Source organism: Leucopleurus acutus, assembly GCF_964270905.1.
Source record: "Leucopleurus acutus genome assembly, chromosome: X".
Lineage (NCBI taxonomy): Eukaryota > Metazoa > Chordata > Mammalia > Artiodactyla > Delphinidae > Leucopleurus > Leucopleurus acutus.
The window spans coordinates 32927646-32953639 of record NC_139148.1 but is presented as its reverse complement, the minus strand read 5'-3'; the positions used below and the strand labels follow the sequence as shown (position 1 = coordinate 32953639).

At 41.1% G+C, this 25994-nt stretch overlaps 1 protein-coding gene across 1 annotated transcript in view; it reads right to left on the bottom strand.

The window, feature by feature from the left end:
- CYBB (cytochrome b-245 beta chain) overlaps positions 1-25499 on the bottom strand; it is a 33239-nt gene extending 7740 nt beyond the window's left edge. The window contains exons 1-8 of the mRNA XM_082864757.1: positions 25405-25499; positions 23119-23214; positions 21392-21502; positions 12102-12186; positions 11277-11422; positions 8481-8671; positions 4798-4927; positions 2586-2678 (exon numbers count right to left, since the gene is read on the bottom strand). Of these exons, the coding sequence (XP_082720883.1) occupies positions 2586-2678; positions 4798-4927; positions 8481-8671; positions 11277-11422; positions 12102-12186; positions 21392-21502; positions 23119-23214; positions 25405-25449 (897 nt within the window). The 5' untranslated portion in view covers positions 25450-25499. The remainder of the gene's footprint in view (positions 1-2585; positions 2679-4797; positions 4928-8480; positions 8672-11276; positions 11423-12101; positions 12187-21391; positions 21503-23118; positions 23215-25404) is intronic.
- Positions 25500-25994: the final 495 nt, after the last annotated feature.

Genomic DNA, 25994 nt, shown 5'->3' with positions numbered 1-25994 from the left:
GGATAAAAGGCTGAGCTAAGATGCCCCACACAGGTCCCTTCTTCAGGGCCAACACAGCAGTTCTTCCAGCAAACCTGCCTCTCGCTGGCAACTGCCCTCGGCTGTAGCCCATGGCCAACAGTGAGCCGGGGCAGGGATCCAAAGGCCTGGCCCTTGTCCTCACTTTGGGACAACTCCCAGGGGCCATCGCAGCTGCAGCACTTCCTGTAGGATCAGCTGAGGTTGCAGTTGCAACCACTTCGGGCCAGCAATTTCCTTCCCCCAATCCTGCCTTTCTTTTCTTTTACAGGTTCATCTCCTGAGAATATGCCCCGATAAGACTTCTGCATGCAGTTCTCTGTCTCAGAATCTTTGCCAGGGAATCCAACCTAAGACACCAGCTTAATGTGATTTTCTTTTTCTCTAAGAAGACAAGGCAGTTGCTAGAAACAGGAAGAAGAGATGGTTTCCTGCTCAGCCTTCCTATCTCCCCAAGGGATGATCAAGAGCCTTAGCAGCCGGACAGAAGCAGGAGACCCCATTGGCTAATAATATAGCAACATCGCCCAAACCAAGCCTAAGGTGCTGGTCTGTCTTTGTCCCAAGTCCCACCTTGAACCTGCCTGACTCCATGCATTGTTTTTACATTTCTCCCTACCTGGGGAATACACCATCCATCTCTCCCAAAGCCAGGCCCCACCCACCTGTTGCCATCCTCCTTCTCCGTGTACCTGAATGTTCATAACAGCTTTGTTTACAATAGCAAAAAAATTGGAAGCACTCCAAATGTCCATCAACTGGTAAGTTGGTAAATAACAAAATGATTTCATTGTAATATACAAAGTAATATGTTTCTTTGATGATTCCTGAGATCCTAGAGGGACTTTATATGTGCAACTGAAAACAAACCAAGGGACATCAAAGGAAAGAAAAATCAATAGAAACAAAATAGCAGATTCCTAATGTTGACTGATATACACGAGCTTTTCTTTTCACCCGTGAGGAGTAGGACAATAGGAAATCCTTTTAAGAAAAATTGCCAAGCATTTCCAAAACTTGTGATTCAAATATAAGTTATATGACAAGGCTGTAACCAACTTCCCTTCATCACTGAAATAAGGAGGTGTAGAGCTTCATTTTGAAACAGAAAATAAAAATGGATGAAAATGAGTTTGAAAATTATGTTGCTCATGTTGCAATTTTGTGTGGTGAGAATGAGTTCCACCACATTGCAATTTTGCTACCACAGGGAACATCGGGATAGAAGGGAATAAAATGCACTAGTGGACAGCGTTGTCACCAGAATACTTTTGGATAGTACTTTGTTTCTTATGTGTGTTTACATGAGAAGAAAATGAATACTTATTTTCTTCACAGGCAAACAAGTTTGCCTTAGAAATAGGCTTAGAGGAAATACTTGTCTGGTTAGTTCATTCTAGTCTAGTAAGGGAAATTTTGTGGTGGTTCTTTTTGCTGATCTGTGGGCTTTTTCTCATAGTACAATATAAATATCATAAAAGGAGAACTGTTGTGGCTTCCTATATTTCAAGGTTTCCAATGTCAGCTGGACTAACTTTACTATGACCTTCCATAGATGCCAAGAAAGAAGAGCTAGGGTGGTGGAGTGGAAGATTTTTTGTGTTTTGCAAAAGCAACCCATGGTAAGCTTTTGGTAAATACTTTCTGAACTGAACTGAATTAAATTTTATTTGATAAAAATAGTCCTGTCTGATGTTTCCTGAAACTATAATAAGGCAATTCCGTTTCTATTTATTTAGTTGGATATTTATTTATTTAATGATAAGAAGCAGCATAGACGTGTGGGGAAAAACCACTATATACTTGAAGTTAGCGGATTCAATTCTAAATGCAGTTTAGTTATTAGCTCATTTGAGACTTTGAGTACATTAACTCTGATACTCTGTGACTGTATACAAAGCACAGAGACCTGCCCTTGGTTCCCTGGTTCTTTTGGCATCTGAATATTTTAAGGCTCAGTGCATGACCTTTTGAACTCACCTCTTTTGCTTCTTTACTCTTTTTTTTTTTTTTTTTTTTGCGGTACGCGGGCCTCTCACTGTTGCGGCCTCTCCCGTTGCGGAGCACAGGCTCTGGACGCGCAGGCCCAGCGGCCATGGCTCACGGGCCCAGCCGCTCTGCGGCGTGTGGGATCCTCCCGGACTGGGGCACGAACCCGTGTCCCCTGCATCGTCAGGCGGACCCTCAACCACTGCGCCACCAGGGAAGCCCTGCTTCTTTACTCTTAACTAATCACATCATCTCTCTATGCTCCTCCCCTCTACACACACACACACACACACACACACACACACACACACACACACACACACAGGGATTCATTTACACAAAACATTTGGGTTCACTTTTCAACAGAAAATGTTAACTTCTAGTTTCCCCAATTAAAAGGCCCAATCATTTGATTATCAAGCTAGGTACATTGAAACAAACTGTAGGTCATCTCTCTGCCCTAAGTTTAATCAAAATAAACTGAGTAAAAGTGAGATCTGACAATGATATAGAGAACTTGGATAGACTTGTCCATGATATAGTTAGATAGTATTAGTAATTCCTAACCCAGCCAATACCTTGGTGATGACCACCTTCTGTTGAGATCGCCAAAACCGTACCAACCTCTCACAGAGATACAGGAACATGGGACCCACTATCCATTTCCAAGTCTGTAATCAGAGCAAACAATGAAAAAAGGATGTGTTAAGGGGCGGTAGTTGATAAAAGATTCATGGGGACAAAACATTTTAGAAGTTCACCTTTTTTGGTTTGTTTAAATATTCCATGATAGACTAGTAAATTTCTTCTAAAATATCTAAAGTTAAAATAAATTTTTGAGCCAGTAAAAATGAACATTCTCCTTGCCCACATTGGGGAACTATATCTACAGTATGGAACTTTCCCAAGAGGAACTGCCCACAAGAATGGGATTTCCTCCTATTGTCGCAATAGGAGTTGCAATAACCCTACAGCAGAGTAAGGTTGGTTTCAGAATTAACATTTCTCTAAAGGACAGCATTTCAACAACATCATATTTTTAATGCAACGTTGCAATTACTTTCTCTTGGTCACGTAGCCAAAGCTTCATTCTTTGCAACATGAGAAATTCCACACTAGAATTTAGCTCTTCCTCCAATATCCTGGCAAGTTCTAGGAGCTATGCAATGCACTTTCTCTAGGGTGTTCTCTTGTCAGAATCTGCAGTGTTTCAGAACACTGGAATTACCCCGTGGCATTACTGGCTATACAAAAACATTTAGGCCAAACAGATCCATCCTGGGATTCAGTCAGTTAGGTTCCTAGATGAATATCTGAAGTGGCAAAGAATTTTAGAAGTCGATATCATCTAAAATACAACATTCCAGAAGGGATTCCAAGAGGGGAAAAAAATCCCAGAGTGCTTCCCATAGTCTCGCCTATGATCTTTCTATGAAAAATTTTAAGAAAGTTATTGTTGGAAGTTGAGAGCACCCAAATGTCCCTATCTCCAGCCTAAGTTGAAGGATATCTGCCCGGAAGTCATAAATGCTCTGCTACTGGCCTTCATTTTCATGGGACAGTTTTTTCAAACGGTCTAGCATCATCCATCTATGTCCTGGCTGCCACCTGGGGCCCCACTGAATGCAGCCAGGTCTTGGACATCACTTCTAATCTCCCCAGAAACCCAGGAGCTCCTCTGAGGTAGATGCCTGTGAAGGTAGCAGCGCTCTGACTTAGCTGTCTTCAAGGAAATGTGCCTTCCCCAGCTCATAAGAGGACCTGCAATAGAGTTCCCTTGTAATCCTTTCTATTGATGTCTGCATGTAGTGGGGGTAGTTCACTGATGTGTCTGCTTGCTTTCATTAATGAGCAAGGATGCTGAAAGATGTGGAGTCTGCAGACAGCATGCTGTTTCTACAGGAAGAGTACTCCTATATTATGAGAGTCAGAAAAAAGGAAAGAGAAAATGGGATGGGAAATTTGCCTTTATATTATACTGTGCTTAAGGACAAAATAATCATCCTGTTCAGAAGCCCTGTACAAAAGTTGATTTTTGCTTAGTTTTATACCAATGGCTAGCATAATAACCAATAAAGTATATTGCTTGCCAATGGGGGAAAAGGTGTGAAGATCACAGCGTCCACTGCTCACTCTATGGAACGGAGATATTGAGAATAAACAAAACGGAGTTCTTCAGAGCTCCCAACAAAAGGTAAATATTTCAGCATCTTTTCCCTTGGTCATCCTTGCCACACTCCTGCTCTACCATGAAGTGCTGATGGCATGACCCTGGCTCTGCAGCCTCCTTTATGCCTCATAGACGGGACCTCCTGATACCTAATGGTAGCCCTATGTGCCACCTCACAAATTTCCTTCCCAGCTCTGAAAGCTGTATAGAAAGTCCTACTTCCTGGAATCTGAAGAGGCTCCTGCCTCCTTATAAATCATAATCTGAGCTTTCCAACTCGGCTCAGGATGGAATCCCTCTGAAAATCATTAACTGGTATTATTGTGGCCATCACAACCAGAAGAGAAGAGGTAGAACTTCTTGAACCCAAAAGCACTTTAAAAAACAATACTTTTCCAAGTTTTATATCAGGATGTTCATAACAGACTAACGTAAAGCTTACTTTTCAAGAACTAATTCTAGACAATAAGCATAGCAGAAAAACACTGGATACTTATAACATCCTAGCAGTTCCGTGACATTCATAACGGACAACTCTATGACATTTGTATCTCTTTCTTAGACACAGTTTGAAGATTGTTGGTAATGAAACTATAATAGCTACAATGAATTGTACATACCATAGGAGGGTTCCCAGAGAACTCTGGGATTGGGCAGTCCTTTATTTTTCCCCATTGTGAGATGTTTTGATAACATTCTCTTGGCTTGTGTTTCAACAAACTCTCTGCGGTCTGCCCACGTACAATTCGCCTGAGGAGGAAATGTAAGTCCAGACCATTTAGAAACAAGAGATTAAATTCTTGGTTTTCTGAGATTCTGACATATTTTTATTAGTATTCTCATATGGTTCCTATACTTTTCACTTAAAAGTAATACTTCTTGCCCCCTCCAAATAGATTAGAGGAAGGGAAAGAAAATTCATAATCTTTAGCAATAGAAAAAAAAAAATGGGGACTTCCCTGGCGATCCAGTGGTTAAGATTCCACGCTTCCACTGCAGGGGTTGTGGGTTCGATCCCTGGTCGGGGAACTGAGATCCCACATCCCACATGCTCTGCAATGTAGCCAAAAAAAAAAAAGAAAAAGAAAAAAAATATGTACAGTGGCACAAAGGATATTTATATGTAACATTATAGAGGGTAAGTTTTGGATCAGTACATGTTTTCCGGAAGGCAACATTTGTGCTTCTGTTTCAAGTATTATTCTCATTTATAAACAGACAAATAAAAAGAGAAAAACTGCAAATCCAACAGAGCAACCGCTGGCCCGTACAGTACCATTGTGCATATTAGAACAAGATGCCCCCTCTTTGAGGACAGCTCTAGAGGCAAGAGCTTGGCCAGCAGAGCATGGGCTAACTTCTTTCCCCTTGGCCAGGCACCCTTATGTAGTTGACAACCCATACAACCATATACAGTAGCCCTGAGGCTTAGTACAAATCTTTTATTTGTTGTTTCAAAATTGTCTAAATTCAACCAAAACGTTGAAATCCACTTAAGACGACTTAATTTTGTAGAGATTATGCCATTCTCACAGACATCAATGCTGACGGTGTGTCCCTTGAAGTGCTCGGAGCCCATTCACTTCAATTCAATAAATATTAATTGAGCAACTACTAAAACATAAGACAATGCAGGTTGAGTGGGAACAGAGGGAGGGAGGCACAAAGTTAAGTCATGTCCCTGACCTGAAGGAACATAAATGACAAGGTCTTCAGAATATATAATAAGAAGAGACACAGAAGGCCCTTTGCTTGGGGGACCTAAAAGTTTGTTTGGGGGACCTAAAATTTATTATGCTAGTTGGTATATTCAGAGGATGTTTTAATTCAAGGTCATTAACCATCGCTTTCTATCCCTAGGTCTTGGGGAAGAGAATTACCATGTATTGAGCATCTATCACATGCCAAGCCTGGGAAAGCCACTGTACACAAATTATTTCAGGTAATTCTCATAACAGGCCTGAAATGTAAGTATTAGTACTCTCATTTTATGTATGAGGACACCAAGGCTTAGAGAGACCAGGTAACTAGAAGCAGAATGATTTGGTGAAAGCAATTCTGGACCCAAGCCAGACAGCCTTGGTTTCACATCCCGCGTCCACCCCTTGCTAATTTGGTGGCCTTAGGCAAGTTATTTAACTTCTTTTGAGCCTCAGTTTCTTCAGCTATAGGATAGGTATAAGTGCCTCATTAAAAGTTCGTTTTAGTAATCAACTGGCATGATGCATATAAAACGCCAGACACAAAGTCAGCGTCCAACAAATGATAACTATTAAAGTTCTTAATGTTCAAGTTTACTTGGGGAGTAAGTGATAGAAAAAAAGTCGGATTTTCTCCTTCTCTTCTCAATGCCAGGACCGGCAGTCAGTTTTAATCCCAGTTCAGCTGCTACCTAGCCAGGAGACTGGCTAGTCTCAGGAGACTGAGAATCAGCATAAGTAGCAGATTCTCCTCAGATGGAGAACGGGGTACATATATCTCCTCTGCCGGCTCCAGAGGAAAATACATATCTATGAAACTATACAAACGTAAAGTGGTGGAATTACTAAGCTAGAGAGGGGAAGAAATTCAGTTTTGTTTTTTTTTTCTCTAGGATTTTCTGAAACAGCTGGATGATGACCGAGTCCCATTTAAAGATACTCAAATGCTTTTAGGAGAGTTAAGAGAGTCTTTGTCTACACAGATTTTTCAGTGCTTAGAAAGAGATGACCAGGCGTCAGGGTCAGCAAGTTGATCAAGAATGCACTTGAGGACAGGGAACAATATTCAGTATCCTGTACTAACCTATAATGGAAAAGAATATGAAAAAGAATGGATATGTATAACTGAGTCACTTTGCTGTACACCTGAAACTAACATAACATTGTACATCAACTATACTTCAATAAAATAAATTTAAAAAAAGAATGCACATGAGGGGTTGCCACAGGCTGCTTCTCTCCACCCTTCCCCTTTTTAGGTCTCAGCCACTTCTAGGCTGACTTGACTCAGACCAGAGTCATTGAGCCTTGACACCTACTTCCTCCACCCTTAGTTATCTGGAGCCCCATACCCACCGGGGAACTTCCCAGGTCTGCTTTTTGCGTGCAGGTGGGAGAATCAGCTAGTGTGAAAGAGTAGAAAAAGGAAGCCTGGTATGAAAGAAGGGTCCCAATAAGGCAAACTCTCCCAGCCACACATCCAGGCACCGTGTGTCTCTATGAGAGCATTCATCATGGCCTGCCTTAGCCCATCCGGTCTCCAACCCCAGCTATGCCACGGATAAACTGGTAGTGGCTTGGCTACACACTTTACCTTTTTTGGTCTGTTTCCTTGTCTACAATTTCCCCTGGAAATGGGGATAGTAAGGGCATCTCTACCTTTTGGAGATTAAAAGAAACATTTCATGTCTGTAACAAATGCTCAGTAGAAGCTAGCTTTCCCCTTTATTATGTTAGGATGCTTGAAGGCAATAACCATGTATTTCTCCTTCTAGTATTCCCCACAGTGCCTGAGATAGGTCCTCATACACAGTAGGCAATCAGTGAATGATTGGCTTGAATCAAAACTCATTGAACGGGGACTTCCCTGGAGGCTCAGTGGATAAGAATCTGCCTGCCAATTCAGGGGACATGGGTTCAAGCCCTGGTCCGGGAAGATCCCACATGCCGTGGAGCAACTAAGTCCGTGTACCACAACTACTGAGCCTGCGCTCTAGAGCCCGCGAGCCACAACTACTGAAGCCCTGAGCCCTACAGCCCGTGCTCCACAACGAGAGAAGCCACCGACTGCAATGAGAAGCCCGCACACTGCAAGGAAGAGTCGCTCCCGCTCGCCACAACTAGAGAAAGCCCACGTGCAACAACGAAGACCCAACATAGCCAAAAATAAATAAAATTAAACAAACAAAAAACCTCATTGAACGACAGCAAACCCTTTCACCTGATTAATCATTAACCTCTCTGGTTTGGGAGCTTGTCTAATTTTCTAGGGATTAAGCCACAGGAAACATCATTGGAGACATCCAAGACCCTGCCAGCACTCTCAGCGTGCTTTCTATATGCTTGCAAAGATATTCAAAACTTTGGTGTATTTTTCCAGCTTGCTATAAATAACCGCACTATGAATAGTTATGAGTCGGGTACCAGAAACTAAAGTGGTGCTGAGTGGTTTCTATCAAAGTGACTTCTGTTTTCCCCTCATATTCCCTCAGCAGACAGGCTAAGGTCACACAAAGACAGGGAGGTCACTGTGCCTCTAGCAGAGCATCACATCTGGAAACTGAGAGACATAAAATACTTGGTCTTGGAGTTTAAATACTCACTCAGCTCCATGGATGGCGAGACCAATGAAGAAGATCACAAAGAGATGGTGTGTGTACCAAAACACTTCAAAGTAAGACCTCCTGATGGTTTTGGTGGAGGAGGTGATAATTAATATGAGGCAGAGTGTGATGACAACTCCAGTGATGCCTGCCAACCGCGTCACAGCCACGTACAGGCCTCCTTCAGGATTCTGTAAAACACACACACACACATTATTTGTAGGCTCTCAAAAGCAGGGCTACCTATTTATAAAGTGTCCAGTGAATAAGGCATAGGCATTTTCATCCCCCCTTTAGATTATCCTAACCATCCCCCCCCAACAGAGTGGTATAGAATTGGAATAGATATTTCCAAATTTAAAAAAGTCTTACATCTTCTTTACCCATTCATCCGATGATGGACACTTAGGTTGTTTCCATCTCCGTATATATAATGGAATATTACTCAGCCATAAAAAGAAACGAAATTGAGCTATTTGTAATGAGGTGGATAGACCTAGAGTCTGTCATACAGAGTGAAGTAAGTCAGAAAGAGAAAGACAAATACCGTATGCTAACACATATATATGGAATTTAAGAAAAAAAATAATGTCATGAAGAACCTAGGGGTAAGACCAGAATAAAGACACAAACCTACTAGAAAATGGACTTGAGGATATGGGGAGGGGGAAGGGTAAGCTGTGACAAAGCGAGAGAGAGGCATGGACATATATACACTACAAAATGTAAGGTAGATAGCTAGTGGGAAGCAGCCGCATAGCACAGGGAGATCAGCTCCGTGCTTTGTGACCACCTGGACGGGTGGGATAGGGAGGGGGGGAGGGAGGGAGACACAAGAGGGAAGAGATATGGGAACATATGTATATGTATAACTGATTCACTTTGTTATAAAGCAGAAACTAACACACCATTGTAAAGCAATTATACTCCAATAAAGATGTTAAAAAAAAAAAGTCTTACATGGTTGAGGTATCATAGGAAGTATCAATTGATACACAGAAAGAGTTCTAAGGGAGTATCAAATGATCAACTATATGTCCTAAAAGGCTCTGAAGCTCTTTCTCCCTTTGATTTGAAAAGTGTCATAGTGCTTAGTTTGTAAATGTATTCTGTGCATGCCTAACATCTTAGGCTGCGTTCCTCCAAAGCAGATCCTGGGATGAGGATTTAGAAAGAATGTGCTCCAGAAGAAGCTGGTAAGGGGATGGTTAATAGGTTAGGAAAGAGGAACAAGTCAGGTAAGAGGACGATCTCGGGCCAAATCTTCAGCCTGATGCTGCAGGGGAACTGTGGAGGGTAAATTACACCTTAGAGTTTATCCTGACTCAAGGCAAGGAAGCTGGGTTTTCATGGCCTGCACCCATCAGTTATTGGTTAAGAGATGCTCAGCGAGATAGCTATCCAGGCCCTTTCAGATATGGGCAAAGGGACTTTGGGCAAAGGGACTCCAGTAGCCCCAGGGCAGTCCTTTGAGGAGCAAAAGCAAATAGAGGAAATTGAAAGTGAAAGCACACAGAAGGGTAGGGGAGCACAGACATAGTAAAAGTGATCTGAAGAGATCTGGGCACAGCACTGCAGTGTCAGCTCACTCGATATGTTCACACTGCCACTCTTACGTATCATTGTACAATGAACAAGTAAAAGAAAAATTATCCAAGACATTATAGAAAAATAATTTCTATTTTATTTGATGTGGTTTAATTCTGTCCCTAGATAGACCAGGCACACTTTTTTATATCAGCCTGAGGATAATTATTTCTACAAAATCATGGAACTTTTCTTGTAATCTATTCTAAACAGACAAGGAAACATGTTTGGAATTCGGTGTATACTGAGTGATGTGATTCGGCTATCCTCCCAAACTACTGGGCACATGAAGATGACTTAGAGCTTCTCCCTCTGAGTGTAGAAAGCCTCAGCAGCTGCTGGAAGGGAAAAAGTCCTCGCCTGAGGATTCCCCAAATGACTGCCCCTGGAGCAATTAGCAGACATAGGCCACCTCTCAGATGTTGTAGGCAAGAAAGAGGAAATGCATTGCTGACAGATGTCAGCTGGTGGCTGACCTGGTATTAACACCTCAGCCAGAGGGTTCCCTATTTCACATAAACAAGTTCATAGAACACCAACATCAGACAAGGTCATTCTGTCACTGTGATGGACTGACACAAAAACGAGACCACTCTGAAATCTTATCTGAGCCAAGACAAAAACATGGGTGACTGCTGCTTCTTGACCTATTACAGATTTAACCCCATTCTTCTGCCTCCTAGAAAAAAAATTATTAAGATACCCAACGCTGGAACTGTCCCCAATTCCTGACCATACCTGATCCAGAGGAAATGCTTGCTTCCTGAAACCCCTCCTGAATCATCTAACACAAGTCCCACAGCAAGCCTTTCTCAACACCCTCCTGAGATGCCCCCAACTTCCTCATAGTGTGAGGTCTCTTTGCTGCAGTAAGTAGTAAACCCAACTTTGTTTGACTAGACTATGTTCCTGGCTTTCTTTGACTGTTGGGCATTGCCATGGATAAGCCTGTGTTACTCCAGGCTCCACGTATACACATTCTGATAGGTGACTTTAAGAAACTGGAGAACATCTAGTGACCCTCTACATATGGGATCAGGAGTGTGGGAGACATTTTCTCTGTGGCCACATTCTTAGAACCTACAGAATTGTCCCTCTGATAGTCAACTTTTGTCATTGTTCTGATCAAGTAGAATTCTTCACTCACTGAAATCTAATCCTCAGTTTTAATGTCTACAGAACATCTGAATCAGGAAATAAGAGGCTTACCTTAATTCTCTGTCGAGCAAAATTGAGGTAAGTTTCACCAGGCTTATCTCCAATGTCAGAGAGTGCTATTGAATAAGGGTCAGAATTGTTGACTCGGGCATTGACACACCACTCCACATTAAATAGGTGTGCAATGGTGTGAATCGCTGAAGAGGGCACAGAAGAGAAACAAAGAGGGTGAAGTGTGTGTACAATTTTATTTGTAGCTGGGTTTTTGGCTGCAGCCCCTGACTCTACGATAAGTTAGTGGAGATTTGATAAGGATCCCTTCTTACACCACCACCACCACCTTAATAATTATAATACTAACACAAAATATACATAAACACATGAATACTATCATATATACATATGTGTGTGTATATATATATATATATATAAACAATAATAAAAAGAAAGTGTTTAGCTAATAAAGGCTATCTTAAGAAATTCCCAACTTATGGGCTATGGCCCTTGTAGGATTATTGCAAGAAATCCATGAATCTACACGTTCAACCAAGTATTTAAAAGATGAATGAATAAAAGCTCTCATATGTGGACTAACAAACAACTTTGATGTTAAAAAGTGTATAAAAGGGTGAATACACTGGGATTTTATCAGAAGAGTCTAAGGGGAAAAAGTTTTAAGACCTGAAGGAATAAATCCTAGTGTTGGGATGGCAGAAAGAGGGGTGAATATTTTTTCATAGAACTCATTCAAAAAGTACACATCCAATCACCACCTAATCTACCTGCAAAGGCTGATCCCTTATTTTAAAAATATCTTAGAGGGAACACTCTGGTTCCAAGTTTTCTTTGCAATCTCAAATATCTTAATGAACATACCAGTGTGAAGTGCAATCATCCATGCCACCATTTTATGAAAGGTGAGGTTCCTGTCCAGTTGTCTTCGAATTCTTGTTGAGCAGCACTTTGGATTAAAGGGAAAAGAATGAAATCGTAATTGTTAACAAGAAAGTTTTCTCTGTGCCAGGCATTAGACACATATCATCTCATTTAATTCTTATGACCACCCTAAAAAACTACATCATTCTACCCATTTGACAGATGAGAACACTGAGGCTCAGATAGATGTAGTCATCTTCCCAAGGTCAAACAGCCAATAAGTGGCATGGCTGGCTTAACCAATGTTTTAGGTTCTCGTACTATTAACATAAAAAGCCTCTCATGGAATCCATTGCTTAATTGTATAAAATATGAATTTGGACAGAAAACATCTAACTACATAGTTTCTAGTTCAGATTAATTTATTTAATAACGAGGGGATATAGAAATTTTAAAAGGACAGGGCTGCCCTCAAAGACCTGAAGGTCCATGGGGATACAGACAAGTGAACAGTTCTAGAACAAGTGAATAGTTTTAGAAGAGCACCCTTCCAGGACATAGACACTATGAGAGGAGAAAAAAAGTGTCCACCTGCATATGTTGATAGAGACAACGTAACAAGGGAGATCATTAACAAAATAATCATAGCAAAAATTATAATAGTACTTACAAAGAACTTGTGCAAGGAGCTGCTTTAAGTGTTTTTTTTTTATTGTTTTTAAAATTTTTGACCGCACTGTGCAGCACGCAGGATCTTAGTTCCCTGACCAGGGATCGGACCTGCACCCCCTGCAGTGGAAGCGCAGAGTCTTAACCACCGGACCACCAGGGAAGTCCCTAGGAGTTGCTTTAAGTGTTTTACATGCATCGACTCATTTCATTCTTACATTAATCCTATGTGGGAGGTACCATTATTATCACCACATGACAGATGAGGAAACAAAGGCATAGAGAAGTTACCTTCCCTTAGGTTGCATAGTTAATAAGTGACAGAGCTGAGGTCTAAACCCAGGCTCTCTGATGCCAGAGATATCAACATTCTGATATTTCATACCTTTTATGATTACCTTGGCATTAAAATGGCATTTTGGTCAACTGGTTAGTGTAATTGTCCTACCGACACATGTTAGAAGATGTGGGTTTGAATCTGGATTCATGTCAATGCCCAAAGTAGAGGAAAAAAACAAAACAAAACCTGGTTTCTGGTTGAATCAGACAGAGCTTTGTTCTCTGAAAAGTGGTCAAGTGCTCGCTCTGGATGCTTTGTTTCCAAGGCTAGATGTACTGCCATAGAGATTCAGAAAACTTCTAAGGAGAACAGAGTGAAGTGCAAAAAACCCCCAAAACAAAACAAAAAGCTCAGGTATTTTAAACACCTGGTTCCAAACATATTCAATTTCAATATACGGGTGTTAAATATTTGGCTTATTTATTTTTAATAAAATGTTCTGGTTTTATAGAAAAAATAGAATTGCATAGAAAATTGTGCTTACTCCACTACCTCTGAGTTAGCTACATCTAGGGAGGGCAGGCTGTTTGGATCATGAAAGCAGGTTCCTGGAACTGCAGAAATACCAGTAAGGAAGACACTGAAGACTTCAGAGAAAGGAAAAAACATTTAGGCTTTATCGAGTGACTTCTGTGAGCCAGGCAGTTTACCCATAATCATTGCCTCATTTAATGTAACCAGATAAGTATTACTGTCCTTATTTTACAGATAACAAAACTAAAGCTAACTCTCACATTGGCTGGGATCAGGACGATTTGTCTTTAAGGTTCATTCCCTTTTCCATCAAACCAAATGTAAAGATACAGTCACTATTATTCTACATGTCTAAAAACCAAGACAAGAAGTTAAGTGAAAGTACTCTATCTGGAAAGTGAGGTTAGAGGGAGTAAGTTTGGGAAGGGAAGGAAACCAATAAAGGGTGTATTAGCACATCAACTACCACTACCATATCTTATCAGCGGGCTCTCCGATCAGGGAACTCTGGGAGACTGTGTAGGATACGCCCCCAGAGGTTTGTTACCTGAGGGGTTAGGAAACTTGGGTAGTCTCTACCAACTCCTATCCATCATTGGCTGAGGGCTCTTCCCAGGGCATCAACTCCCTGGCATTTCCGGCTTGTCCCAGGAGAGGGCTGAAAGAAAATCCTCAGGCAGAGAATGACCTGAGCTGGCAGAAGACAGCTGCCCCATGTACTGGAACTGACAGTGCAGAGGGAATACGGGTGGAACCCTACCAGCAGCAGCTACAACAACCTGTTCACCGGTGACTCAGGCTCTCAAAATAAGGGTTTCCTGGTTGAAATCACTTCTCTTACACTCCTGTGGGTGAAGAATTGACTGTCCTGTTTTCTTTCATAGCCTCATTGTCTTTTGTGTTTATTTCAAGCGCCGTACATTGTTCTACTCCTTTGTAGTTTTTACAGTGTTAAGGAAATATCTTTTTCCTGTTTCCTGATTGCTAGGTTCCTCCACAGCTTCGTAGAGTCCCTGTGGTAGGCAGAATTGTAAGATGTTCCCCAATGACCTTATATAATCTCCTCCCCTTGAGTGTGGGTGAGACCTGACCTATAACTATGATAGGATGATACTCCTGTGATTTCGTTACCTTATATGGAAAAAGGGATTTTGCAGAGGTAATTAAAATCCCAAATTGACCTTAAGAGAGAGGTGATCTGGGTGGGCCTGACTCAATCACACGAGTCTTTTAAATCTGAGTCTAAAAGTCAGCAATCTTAGGTGCAAGAAGTATTTGATACGCTGCTGCTGGCTTGAAGATGGAAGGGGCCACACGGCAAGGAATACACCTCGGATCTGAGAGCAGCCCCAGAGTAACTGTCAGCAGGAGACAGGGACCTTAGTCCTGCAGCTGCCAGGGACTGAATTTTGCCAACAAGAATGAGCTTGGAAGATTTTACCCAGAGTTTGCATGTGAGTATTCAGTCCAGTTGACGCCTTGATGTCAGCTTTGTGACACCCTGAGCAAGCAGGATGCTGGACTTCTGCACAGCTGTGAACTAGTAAACGGGAGTTGCTTTAAGCCTCTAAGTTTGTGGAAATTTGTTACACAGAAGTAGAGCATTTAATACAGTCCTCATTGGAGTGATAGACGCAATTGGAGTCCCAAGAATGAGAGAATGGGAATTAGTAGGGTCAGAAAGCAATTTGCCATCAGATATATCTGTGCTGGACCCCAGCCCTACCACCTAGCTGTGTGACATTGAACAATATGCTCAGTTTCCAGCTTTCTCACCTATATATTTATCATAATTATTCCCTTGTAGGTCTGTTTCATAGATTCATTGAGAGGTATTTAATAAACACTCGCGCTTTTTTTGGTATCATTATTTAACTTTTCAGCTAGTATGGCATGGCTCCCCAGCTAGAGGGTAAGCATCCTGTGTGCAGAGCAATATATCATGTATTTTTAACAATCCTTACATAACTATTTGGTTAAATGACATTTTCACTGTCCTAGAACCCAAGACAATTATTCTAAACCTATAGAGATGTATTTGCCCACATATCTATACATGCCAAACGATTTTCTTTTCTCCTTCCAGACAAATTGTTTTGAAACTTTTGGGGGAAAAGATACTTGCTCCTGCATGCTGAATTTGAAGAAAAGGAATGTGGTTTCCTCGTGGTCTCTACACTGTCTCCATAGTTCTACCCTTATCATCATCAACATGGATCATCAAAGATATGAAACAATAGATTTCAATGTCCCTTATCAGCTTGAGCAACAAACTGTTAGAGAAAAGTTAACTGAGTGCCAGAAAAATGGAGAGATGTGCTTGGGAAACACAAGGTCCATTCAGTAAGAGTCTGATCTTAATAGGTGGTTTAAAAAATGCTATTTAGTATGAAATACATACATTTTATTAGAAGAAAAAACGGAGACTCTTAGTCACTAATGAGTTAGTAGAACTAACTAAGGTCCTACCAGGGCACCAATCCCTCATTTTTCTAAGCCACCCTCTATAGTGTGGTCAGGAATGGCAAACACATCCAAAGAGAAGCCGTAAGCCATGATTATACGGGGCTTCCAGATATAATTTCCTCATCATTTCCTGACAAGGTGGCAAGATGGCTGGTTGGTGGGGTAGAAAGGAGGGCTTTGCTGCCTGTGACGGCCCAGGGCTTTTTTCTCCCTCCCTACCATACAGAAACCATTTTTATGCTTTTGAGTCACTTGTGAATTACCGCCAGCCACCTACCAATTACCCAAGCTGCCATCATGCACAACAGCTTCCTCACCGAACAACTGCTCTTCTTTTTGCCATTGACTTCTAAAGGGAAGTTCCTCTGTTACTCTCAACTAGAGCCTTGCCCAATCTCAATAAGCTAACATTCAAGTGCAAGGGAGATTATTGAGTTATCTCGGCAGCTTGCTATGCTCGATTCAAACTGTGAGAGCAAAAAAATTCAAAGCATTGAGAAATGGAACAAAGAAGTGCATATTTAATGGGGCAAAACATTAACTTCTGTAACATGAGTGTTATGGAAACTTTAAAGTTCTATTTTATGTACACCTGGTCTCGCCACAGGTGCCATGAATGAATTTGAATTAGATATTTATATGCAGTTTGAGAGAAATTGCAAAAGCCAGCCTTGAATCTACAGAACTCAGGCAAAGAAACTGACAGTAATGTTGAAACCTGGTGGCAGTAGAATATGTGATAAATACGAAGAACACCACTGGATTTGTACAGCACAGCCTATAATTTTGAAATTACATGTTTATCTTCTATCTCTTCCATAAAACTCTAAGCTCCCTGAGCTCATGGCTCATCCATGTCTTACTCTCTACTCACTCTACGTCGCTGTGCTTAGCATATAGTTGGCACTCAACAAATATTTGTTAACTGACAACTCATTAGTTGACAGGCTTAGTCCATTAGCACACTTTTAGAATATCATTCATATTCATTCTTACACTTGCATTATCTCACCTGCTTTTTAGCTAAAAACAACAACAAAAAGAAAAACAACAACTATGAGACAGGAAGTCCAAGAGCCTTGCCCTGGACCACATGGTCAGATATAGAGCTATATCGAGGGCCTCTGACTCCCAGGCTATATAAGGTTAGAGAAAAGAGCTCACTCTCTTGCCTTCCTGTTTCTTTCTGATCTTCAGACTAGAACTTCCATCCAAGTTGAGGTTATTAAGGCTTCTTTGGGGACTTCTGTATGCCGAGTCCCACCATTCCCCATTTCCCTCGACAGAGCAGGCTCAGAGTCTTTACCCCTAGTTTTCCTGGGGTGGGCCAACCCTGTGGTTTTCTTTCTTTCTCCAGTTCTGTGACTGTTAAGTTTGCATAAAGGCCTACTAATAAATCCTTGAAGTTACAACACCCCTGTCACTTCTAGCCTAGGTTATTCAGCCTGCCCAAATATTCATATATACATGATGGCCTTTCTAAGACCATAGGACCACCACAAGAGAGTTTTTTTTGTTTGTTGTTTTTGCGGTACGCGGGCCTCTCACTGTTGTGGCCTCTCCCGTTGCGGAGCACAGGCTCTGGACGCGCAGGCTCAGCGGCCATGGCTCACGGGCCCAGCCACAAGAGAGTTTTGAGTTTAGGTGGCATGTAGGAAAGTGAAGAGGCTCTGGAGGCACAAGCACCTGGGCTGGAATCCCAACACTCCCAATGAATTTCATCCCCACCTCACTGGTCTGACATGCAGATTTCACAAGGTGAGGTCTAGGAAGACTCAATAAGTGGCAGGTGTTATAATTTCCAACATCAGTCACAGCATGTGTACTCATTTTAATCCCAATCAGAATAGAAGGTTCTTTGCCCAGTTAACATTTCAGATTGGGAAATCTGGAGGAGGGACACACCCCATCTGTAAAAGAATCTTACTTGCTGCTAATTTTAAAAAATATTTTCTTTGACATACAGGTCTCTCTGGTTAGAGAGTTGAGTGTCTCTGCAATTTGAAGAGCAGCCTCATTTCACCCCTGTCTTTAGAGACCCTCATGAGGATCTTCCCTCCTTTTAGGCCACAGGAAGCCTAAAAGTGGCCATTACAACATGTGCCACTCATGGGGCATGGCCACGCAACAGCATCGCAATTTGGGCCTGTGGGGTAACAAGGATTTCTTAACAGGCTGTCCTGGCGAAAACACTGCCTGTTTCTCAGGGTTTACTTCCTCTAAATAGAAAGTATTTGAACAGGGGGTGGGGGGAGAATAAAAAAGCTACAGTCCCCGAACTTCATTTAGCAAATGTTCATTGGGCACCTGCAATATACCAGATGTTGTACTTTACAGGTGGCGCATCAATAAAACTTTGCCATTACCCTATGATCCAGCAATCCGACTCCTGGGCATATATCCGGACAAAACTCTAATTCAAAAGATACATGCACCCCAATGTTCATAGCAGCACTATTCACAAGAGCCAAGACATGGAAACAACCTAAATGTCCATCAACAGATGAACGGATAAAGAAGATGTGGTACATATATACGATGGAATACTACTCAGCCATAAAAAGAATGAAATAATGCCATTTCCAGCAACATGGATGGACCCAGAGATGATCATACTAAGTGAAGTAAGTCAGAAATAAAGACAAATACCATAGGATATAACTTATATGTGGAATCTGAAATATGACACAGCTGAACCTATCTACGAAGCACAAACAGACTCACAGAGAGAACAGAGAGAACAGACCTGTGGTTGCCAAGGGGGAGCGGTGTGGGGGAGTTTGGGGTTAGTAGATGTAAACTATTACATATAGAATGGATGAACAACAAGGTCCTACTGTATAGCACAGGAAACTATATTCAATGTCCTGTGATAAATTGTAATGGAAAAGAATATAAAAAGAATGTATATATATGAATAACTGAGTCAATTTGGTGTACAGCATAAATTAACACAACATTGTAAATCAACTATACTTCAATTTAAAAAACAGAAAACTTTTCAATCAAATGGAATTCTACCTCTATGGTTTCTTAGGTTAAAAAGATGATTTTGGAAATCCTTGTAATCAATGTCTACTGTTAGTTGTAGCCTGCTAACCCTATATTAGTAAATCAAGTATTGTATAGTTCTCAAAGAAAAAGAATCTCCTTAGGATCAATGTGAATTTAGTAAGACTAGAGAAAATGAGGCAGAGCTCAAGGCAAGTTTTGTTATTGGCAGTTTAGATCACTTTCCTTTACCCACTTAGTCTTCGATTACCAATTAAGTATTAACATCTCAGCTATACATTTAAGGTCCTAGTTTACCAGCAAAGCTCCAGCCTGACCTCAGACACCTACCCTTTAAAATCCCTACACTCCCATCAAAGTAGATTGCTTGCTTCTCTCCACTATAAATGACCTCTACTTAATAGGTAATTTTTTTTAAAAGCTAGTTAATATAAAAAGAACATCTTATTAAAAGGAAAAAGAGAGGCTACTAGTCACTAATGGGCAGTGGAATGGGTCCCACCGGGGTATCAGTCCCTAACTTTGGAAGAGCTGCCCTCTATGGTGTGGTCAGGAATGGCAAACACATCCAAAGAGAAGCCACAAGTCATGATCACACAGGACTTTCAAGGATATGATTTCCTCACCATTCCCTGTGCTTTTGCCCATACCGTTTTCTCCATGTAGAATGTCTTTCTCTCTCCTTTATATCTCGTACAGGCTTATTTTATCCTTATATGCCCATATCTGATGCCACCTTCTCTAAGAAGCCTTTTTCCATCCCCTGCGCCACCTGATATAATTTCCCCCTCCTTTGATGGATTCCCTGTAGCTCCTTATTTGTAACATTTTGTGGGACCCATCATATTTTTCTTTGTATCGTATTAATTTGAGTACATGTGCAGATTCCAAGTTCCTCTTTTCTCATCTTTGTATAACAATATCAATAAGAAATTCGTATACCATTTTATAGATTACAAAAGCTCTTCCTACATAATCATTTTTTTCTTCTAGCATAGTATATTAGGGGCTCTCTGTATTGTTGAAGTGAGGGTGAAAGACCCCGGGCATTTAGAAAGCTCTGAACTCCTCAATTCCATGGACATAACACCGGTCACATTCATTACATAGTGACTCATAGCTCATTGATCCCATCTTCTTTGGATATTATCCACAAAAGAGATTTTCTCTGACTTAAAAATTTTGAGAAACATGGCACTGTGAGATTAATTCCCAAATTTCACGTCAGTCTCATAAATCTCTGTTTATATACATATACATATATGTCATATGATGTATGTCTGTGTGTGTACATGCATATGTACTTTATTGCTATTGTTGAGGTATATGTTGATTGGTTGTTGTTTACTTTTTGTTTGTTTGTTTTTAATGTCTGTTCCAGGTTAAATGGCTATCCCAAGGAGCTCCACCAACAAATAATATAAAAATAAACTAGAGAATCAAGCATTGCTTGGCTTGTGAATATTGTACAGAGGTTGGAATCCTCACAAACTCTTGGTTTGCTTTCCCTATTGGTGCAGCCACTATGGAGGACAGTATGGAGGTTCCTTAAAAAACTAAAAATAGAACTACCATATGACCCAGCAATCCCACCACTGGATATATACCCTGAGAAAACCATAATTCAAAAAGAGTCATGTACCACAATGTTCATTGCAGCTCTATTTACAATAGCCAGGACATGGAAGCAACCTACGTGTCCATCAACAGATGAATGGATAAAGAAGATGTGGCACATATATACAATGGAATATTACTCAGCCATAAAAAGAAACGAAATTGAGCTATTTGTAATAAGGTGGATGGACCTAGAGTCTGTCATACAGAGTGAAATAAGTCAGAAAGAGAAAGACAAATACCGTATGCTAACACATATATATGGAATCTAAGGGAAAAAAATGGTTCTGAAGAATATAGGGGTGAGACAGGAATAAAGACACAGACCTACTAGAGAATGGACTTGAGGACATGGGGAGGGGGAAGGGTAAGCTGGGATGAAGTGAGAGAGTGGCAAGGACATATATACACTACCAAACGTAAAGTAGATAGCTAGTGGGAAGCAGCCACATAGCACAGGGAGATCAGCTCGGTGCTTTGTGACCACCTGGACGGGTGGGATAGGGAGGGTGGGAGGGAGACGCAAAAGGGAGGAGATATGGGGATATATGTATATGTATAGCTGATTCACTTTGTTATAAAGCAGAAACTAACACACCACTGCAAAGCAATTATACTCCAATAAAGATGTTAAAAAAAGTGGGGGGTGGCATTGAGCTTGATGGCCTTCGAAATTCTGAGGAACTCAAACTTTGTAAATGTTGGTTCTTACCGCACTGGAACCCCTGAGGAAAGACAGTAGATTTCGACAGACTGGCAGCAGAATCAGCATGCAGTTGAAATTCAGGCAGGCTGCAGGGGCCCTGGCCAGTGCCAGCGCTGACTGGAAAAGGCAGGATAAGAAGCAGGGTGACTCTTGTGCGCCCAGGACACCGCCCGCCCCACTTGCCTACACCCACTCCCCCAGGCTTCCCAGCATGAGGCCCACACTCCAGAGATATCAAGTTGTAGGGGCTTCCCTGGTGGTGCAGTGGTTGAGAGTCTGCCTGCCGATGCAGGGGACCTGGGTTCGTGCCCCGGTCCGGGAAGATCCCACATGCCGCGGAGCGGCTGGGCCCGTGAGCCATGGCCGCTGAGCCTGCGCATCCGGAGCCTGTGCTCCGCAACGGGAGAGGCCACCACAGTGAGAGGCCCGCGTACCGCCAAAAAAAAAAAAAAAAAAAAGAGATATCAAGTTATCTGGGAAGGAAGGTCCTTTAGAGCCAGGGCTCTTCTTCATCATAAATGAATAAAATGTTGGGGTGGGGAGCAAGGGCCAGATTAAAATAAATATTATGAATATTTTCAAACATAAAGAGAATTTGAAATAATTTCACAATGAATACCTGTTGATTCATCTCCAAGATTCTACCTTTTACATTTTACAATGGTTGCTTTAGCACATGTCTATTCACTTCTCCATCCATCTACCCATCCCTCTATCCATCCATCAATGCATCTTATTTTTGATGTATTTCCAAGTAAGTTGCAGATATCGGTTTACTTCCTCCTAAATATTTAAGCATGCATATCATTAACTAGAGTTCAGTATAGAAATTAGGTCTTTGTAAAGAAGATTTTCTTAGCACATAGACTAACCTCAATAGTAACTAAGTTCGTATGGTATGATTGTTCTTTGTAATGCCTAAAGAAGTTGCATATTTTGGAGGAGGAAAATGCAAAGGGAAATCATCCTTTTCAGCATCAACCTGAATAAGTTAACAACAATTATAATAATGTAGTGTAATTATATGTTATAATTATTTATGCATATGATGTATAATACATATTATAATTAGTATTATTAAGTAATGGTTTCAGTATGATGTAACAAATGATATCCTCTGGGGGCAGCCGTAATTGTACTTATTTTCTTATTTTCATTTATGATGAAGAAGAGCCCTGTCAGTTCAAGGAAACTGAGAATGTTATTGGACCCAAGAAAAGTCAGGGGCCTTTGCTCTGCCAGTCGAGTCAAAGAACGTGATCTTTGGGCAGGTTCCTCAAAGCCTCCATATGTAGGGAGAGGCTTATTTCCTGAAGAGTATTTCATAACATGTCATTAGGAGCAGGGTTTTTCATGCACAAAAGTTAATAGGAATCGGATGATTCCTAATAGGAAGTCCCAGTTGTGCCACCTGTGTCACCCCTGGATCGATCTTTCCAACCTGCCCATCCATTCCGGAGTCAGTATTAGATTTCTCCTTCAAGCTAAACAGTAGCACAGTAGTTCTTGGGAGGGGAAGGATGCTGCTGGGACCCCCTGCCACACTTCTGTCTGTCCCACACTGGAAGGCCTAAAGACTCTTGCCCAGGGGGTTGCAATGGAGGGAGTTAGGCCGATGGTGCTCTTTGGGTTGGTCAGAATATTTCTTTAAAACGTTAAAAGGAATAGGAACAAGAATCTCTGATTAGACATGGGAGCCAGTCAATACTGAGGGAGATGGAACTTCTACTTACCCCAAGAAGTTTTCGAGTGTAGAAGAACTTATCTGGAATATCATAAACCCGGTAGTACCAGACAAAGAGGAAGACGTTCATCCCCAGCCATACCAGCTGCACAAACAGAAGTGGTTGCGTGAAGTTGTCATGTTTCAACAGGTAGATTTCACAGCAGTTTAGAGTCAGACCAAGGTCAGGACTTCCCCAAGTACAGCCTTTGATTAAGGTGGTTACAAAGCCAGCTCCTTCCTGCAAGAGTATCACTACACTTCTCTGTAAGTAACCTTTCCTCCCTGTGTTGTCCCCCATGATTGTTATACTACTTGGGCCGTATGCCGAGTTATTATCTATCTCCCCTCCTTTCTTTCTCCTCCTTTTAGATTGATAGATGACAGCAGGTGACTCTTCTTACAAAGAGAAGGGAAAGGAATCTGTTCCTATACTGTCCCCTGCACCAGCAGGACTTTGTGTTTGATTCTCACAGGTGTGATTACCTCTCTCCGCCACACAGCATCCCGCCCCAGCTAGTGGAGGTCTCATCAGCTAAAATGACAAGGCTTTAATTCTACTTGATAAGCTTTGCTTCACTTTTTAATTTTTTTTTTTTTTTTTTTTTTTTTTTTTTTTTTTTTTTTTTGCGATACGCGGGCTTCTCACTGTCGTGGCCTCTCCCGTTGCGGAGCACAGGCTCCGGACGCACAGGCTCAGGGGCCATGGCTCACGGGCCCAGCCGCTCTGCGGCATGTGGGATCTTCCCGGACCGGGGCATGAACCCGCGTCCCCTGCATCGGCAGGCGGACTCTCACCCACTGCGCCACCAGGGAAGCCCTGCTTCGCTTTTGAAAGAGGGACTATTCAGCACCAATGAGGGAATGAGAGGCATGGGATTTTTTTTTTAAAGGGAGATCCTTCTAGATTGTGACTGCTCATTTCATCCCAAGCACTGACTGCATCAAACGATGACTCTACCCAGTCCTCCACCTTCAGCTCCACAGTAGCAATCTGTTCTTAACTGTGCTTTGAGGCTATTTGATGTCCTTCGATGCTTGAGAAGAGTCTCTCTTTATAAAGAAGAAGGTACTAAAACCACTTCTCCATTTCCTAACCTTGTCATTTTTACTCTTGCCTTCCAAGCTGTGGGTTCACTTTCAAGTATATGAGTATATAATTTAGACAGAGGTCACTTCCCTGGGAAAACTGTGGTAAGAGCTAAAAGTGTTTATATTTGAACTTATTTTTTAGAGGAGTAATCTGTTCTTCAAATGGGGATAAGAAATCAACTTAACAGCTTGGAGTCCTCAGAACAATTCTGTATTGCATTAGTGTTGATTTGGCTTAATTTTTTTTAAATGACAAAATATTTGTGATTTTTATTTTATCTGTGCCACTCATTTCTCTCTACCTCTACAGCTCAAAGAGTCATATTTACTTCATGATAAATTCTTTCAAAAATTCATACATAAGTGTTCTTTTTAACATCTGGGTAATACTTTAATTGGCTATTTGGAAAAGCTACTTATAAATCACATTTCTATCTTCCCAATTGTCTGTGATTGCTTTGCTGAGACCATCATCTTAAAAAAATAGTTGATCTATGTTATGTTAAAAACTAGAGAAATCATCATGTCTGTTCGAAAATTAGCCATATCTTTACTTACAAAAATTGTTTCTCAAGACAGACTATATTGATTTATATACAGCTAAATATAATATATATCATATATACGCTATAAATGTGTCTAGATAGTTTTTTTTTTCAATTCCCTTCCCTTAAATTTTTAAAAACCTCACAAATAACTAAAGTTTACCTCAGAGAAAAGAAGATACTTTTTTAAAAAAGAAAATTGAGAACTTCAATTATTTTTGGTGTAATTACTGAAATAAAGGCCAATTTCCCATACATGAGCCAGTCTTGCATTTGTTATTTGGAAAACTGTATAAAATTTCAATTGCCCATTTTTAGGTGGTATAAATACATTAAAAGTAGAGAAATTTGCCTCTGAGTAAACAAGGATCATTAGCATGAAATGTCTCCTACTCCCACTGTGAAACGCTGGCTAATTTATTACTCCTAAAAACTCCAGAAATAAACTAGGTGAAGTGAGTCCCCAGATACATTCTTTCCATGAATAAGTTTGGAAGAATGGACTCACTCTGCTTACAGATGGATGCATGTTCACATAATAAATCAGTTTCAACACAATTTCTCAAACAAAACAAACAAAAAAGCTTTGCTCTATTTTCATTTCCAAGAGAACCCAAACAAGTCGGAGAATTTTTCATTTCATTCTCATGGGTACTTACAATGACGAAGATGGACAGGCCCTCATTCACAAACAAGTTCCCCATGGTGGCGGAGGTTCAGTGCCTTGAGCGTGCGCCTTTCTTCTCTGCTATGCTTCTTCCTCCCGTGAGGAAATGAAAACAGCAGCCTTGGGGCAATCTGTTTCCTTTTCTATGATCAGAAATTAGCTAATCATTGGTCAACTGAAAAGCTTGTCTCCATAACAAATTTAAATCTTGAACCACAAAAAAATGACAGAAAAAAAGTCTACAATGATCCAATCACAACTAAACATAGTGTGAAATGAAACTAATTTCTACAACTGAGAGGCAAATAACAGTACAATTCATGGTGTTTTACACTGTGAATTAATTTTTGGACTGATCAGTTATCAAGTGTCAATTTTTAAAAAGTCACCCAACTAGTCATGACTTTGGGCTAGGTAAAAAACATTAAATAGATGTCGTATCTTTTGATAGGCTGGCGCAGCATTTAGAGTCTTGTTGAGAAAAATTATAACAGGTGTGATCGCTGATATTTATAGAATGCTTACTTTGTGCCAATTTTCTAAGATATGTATGTGTGCATGTAAATACATGTGTATGTACAT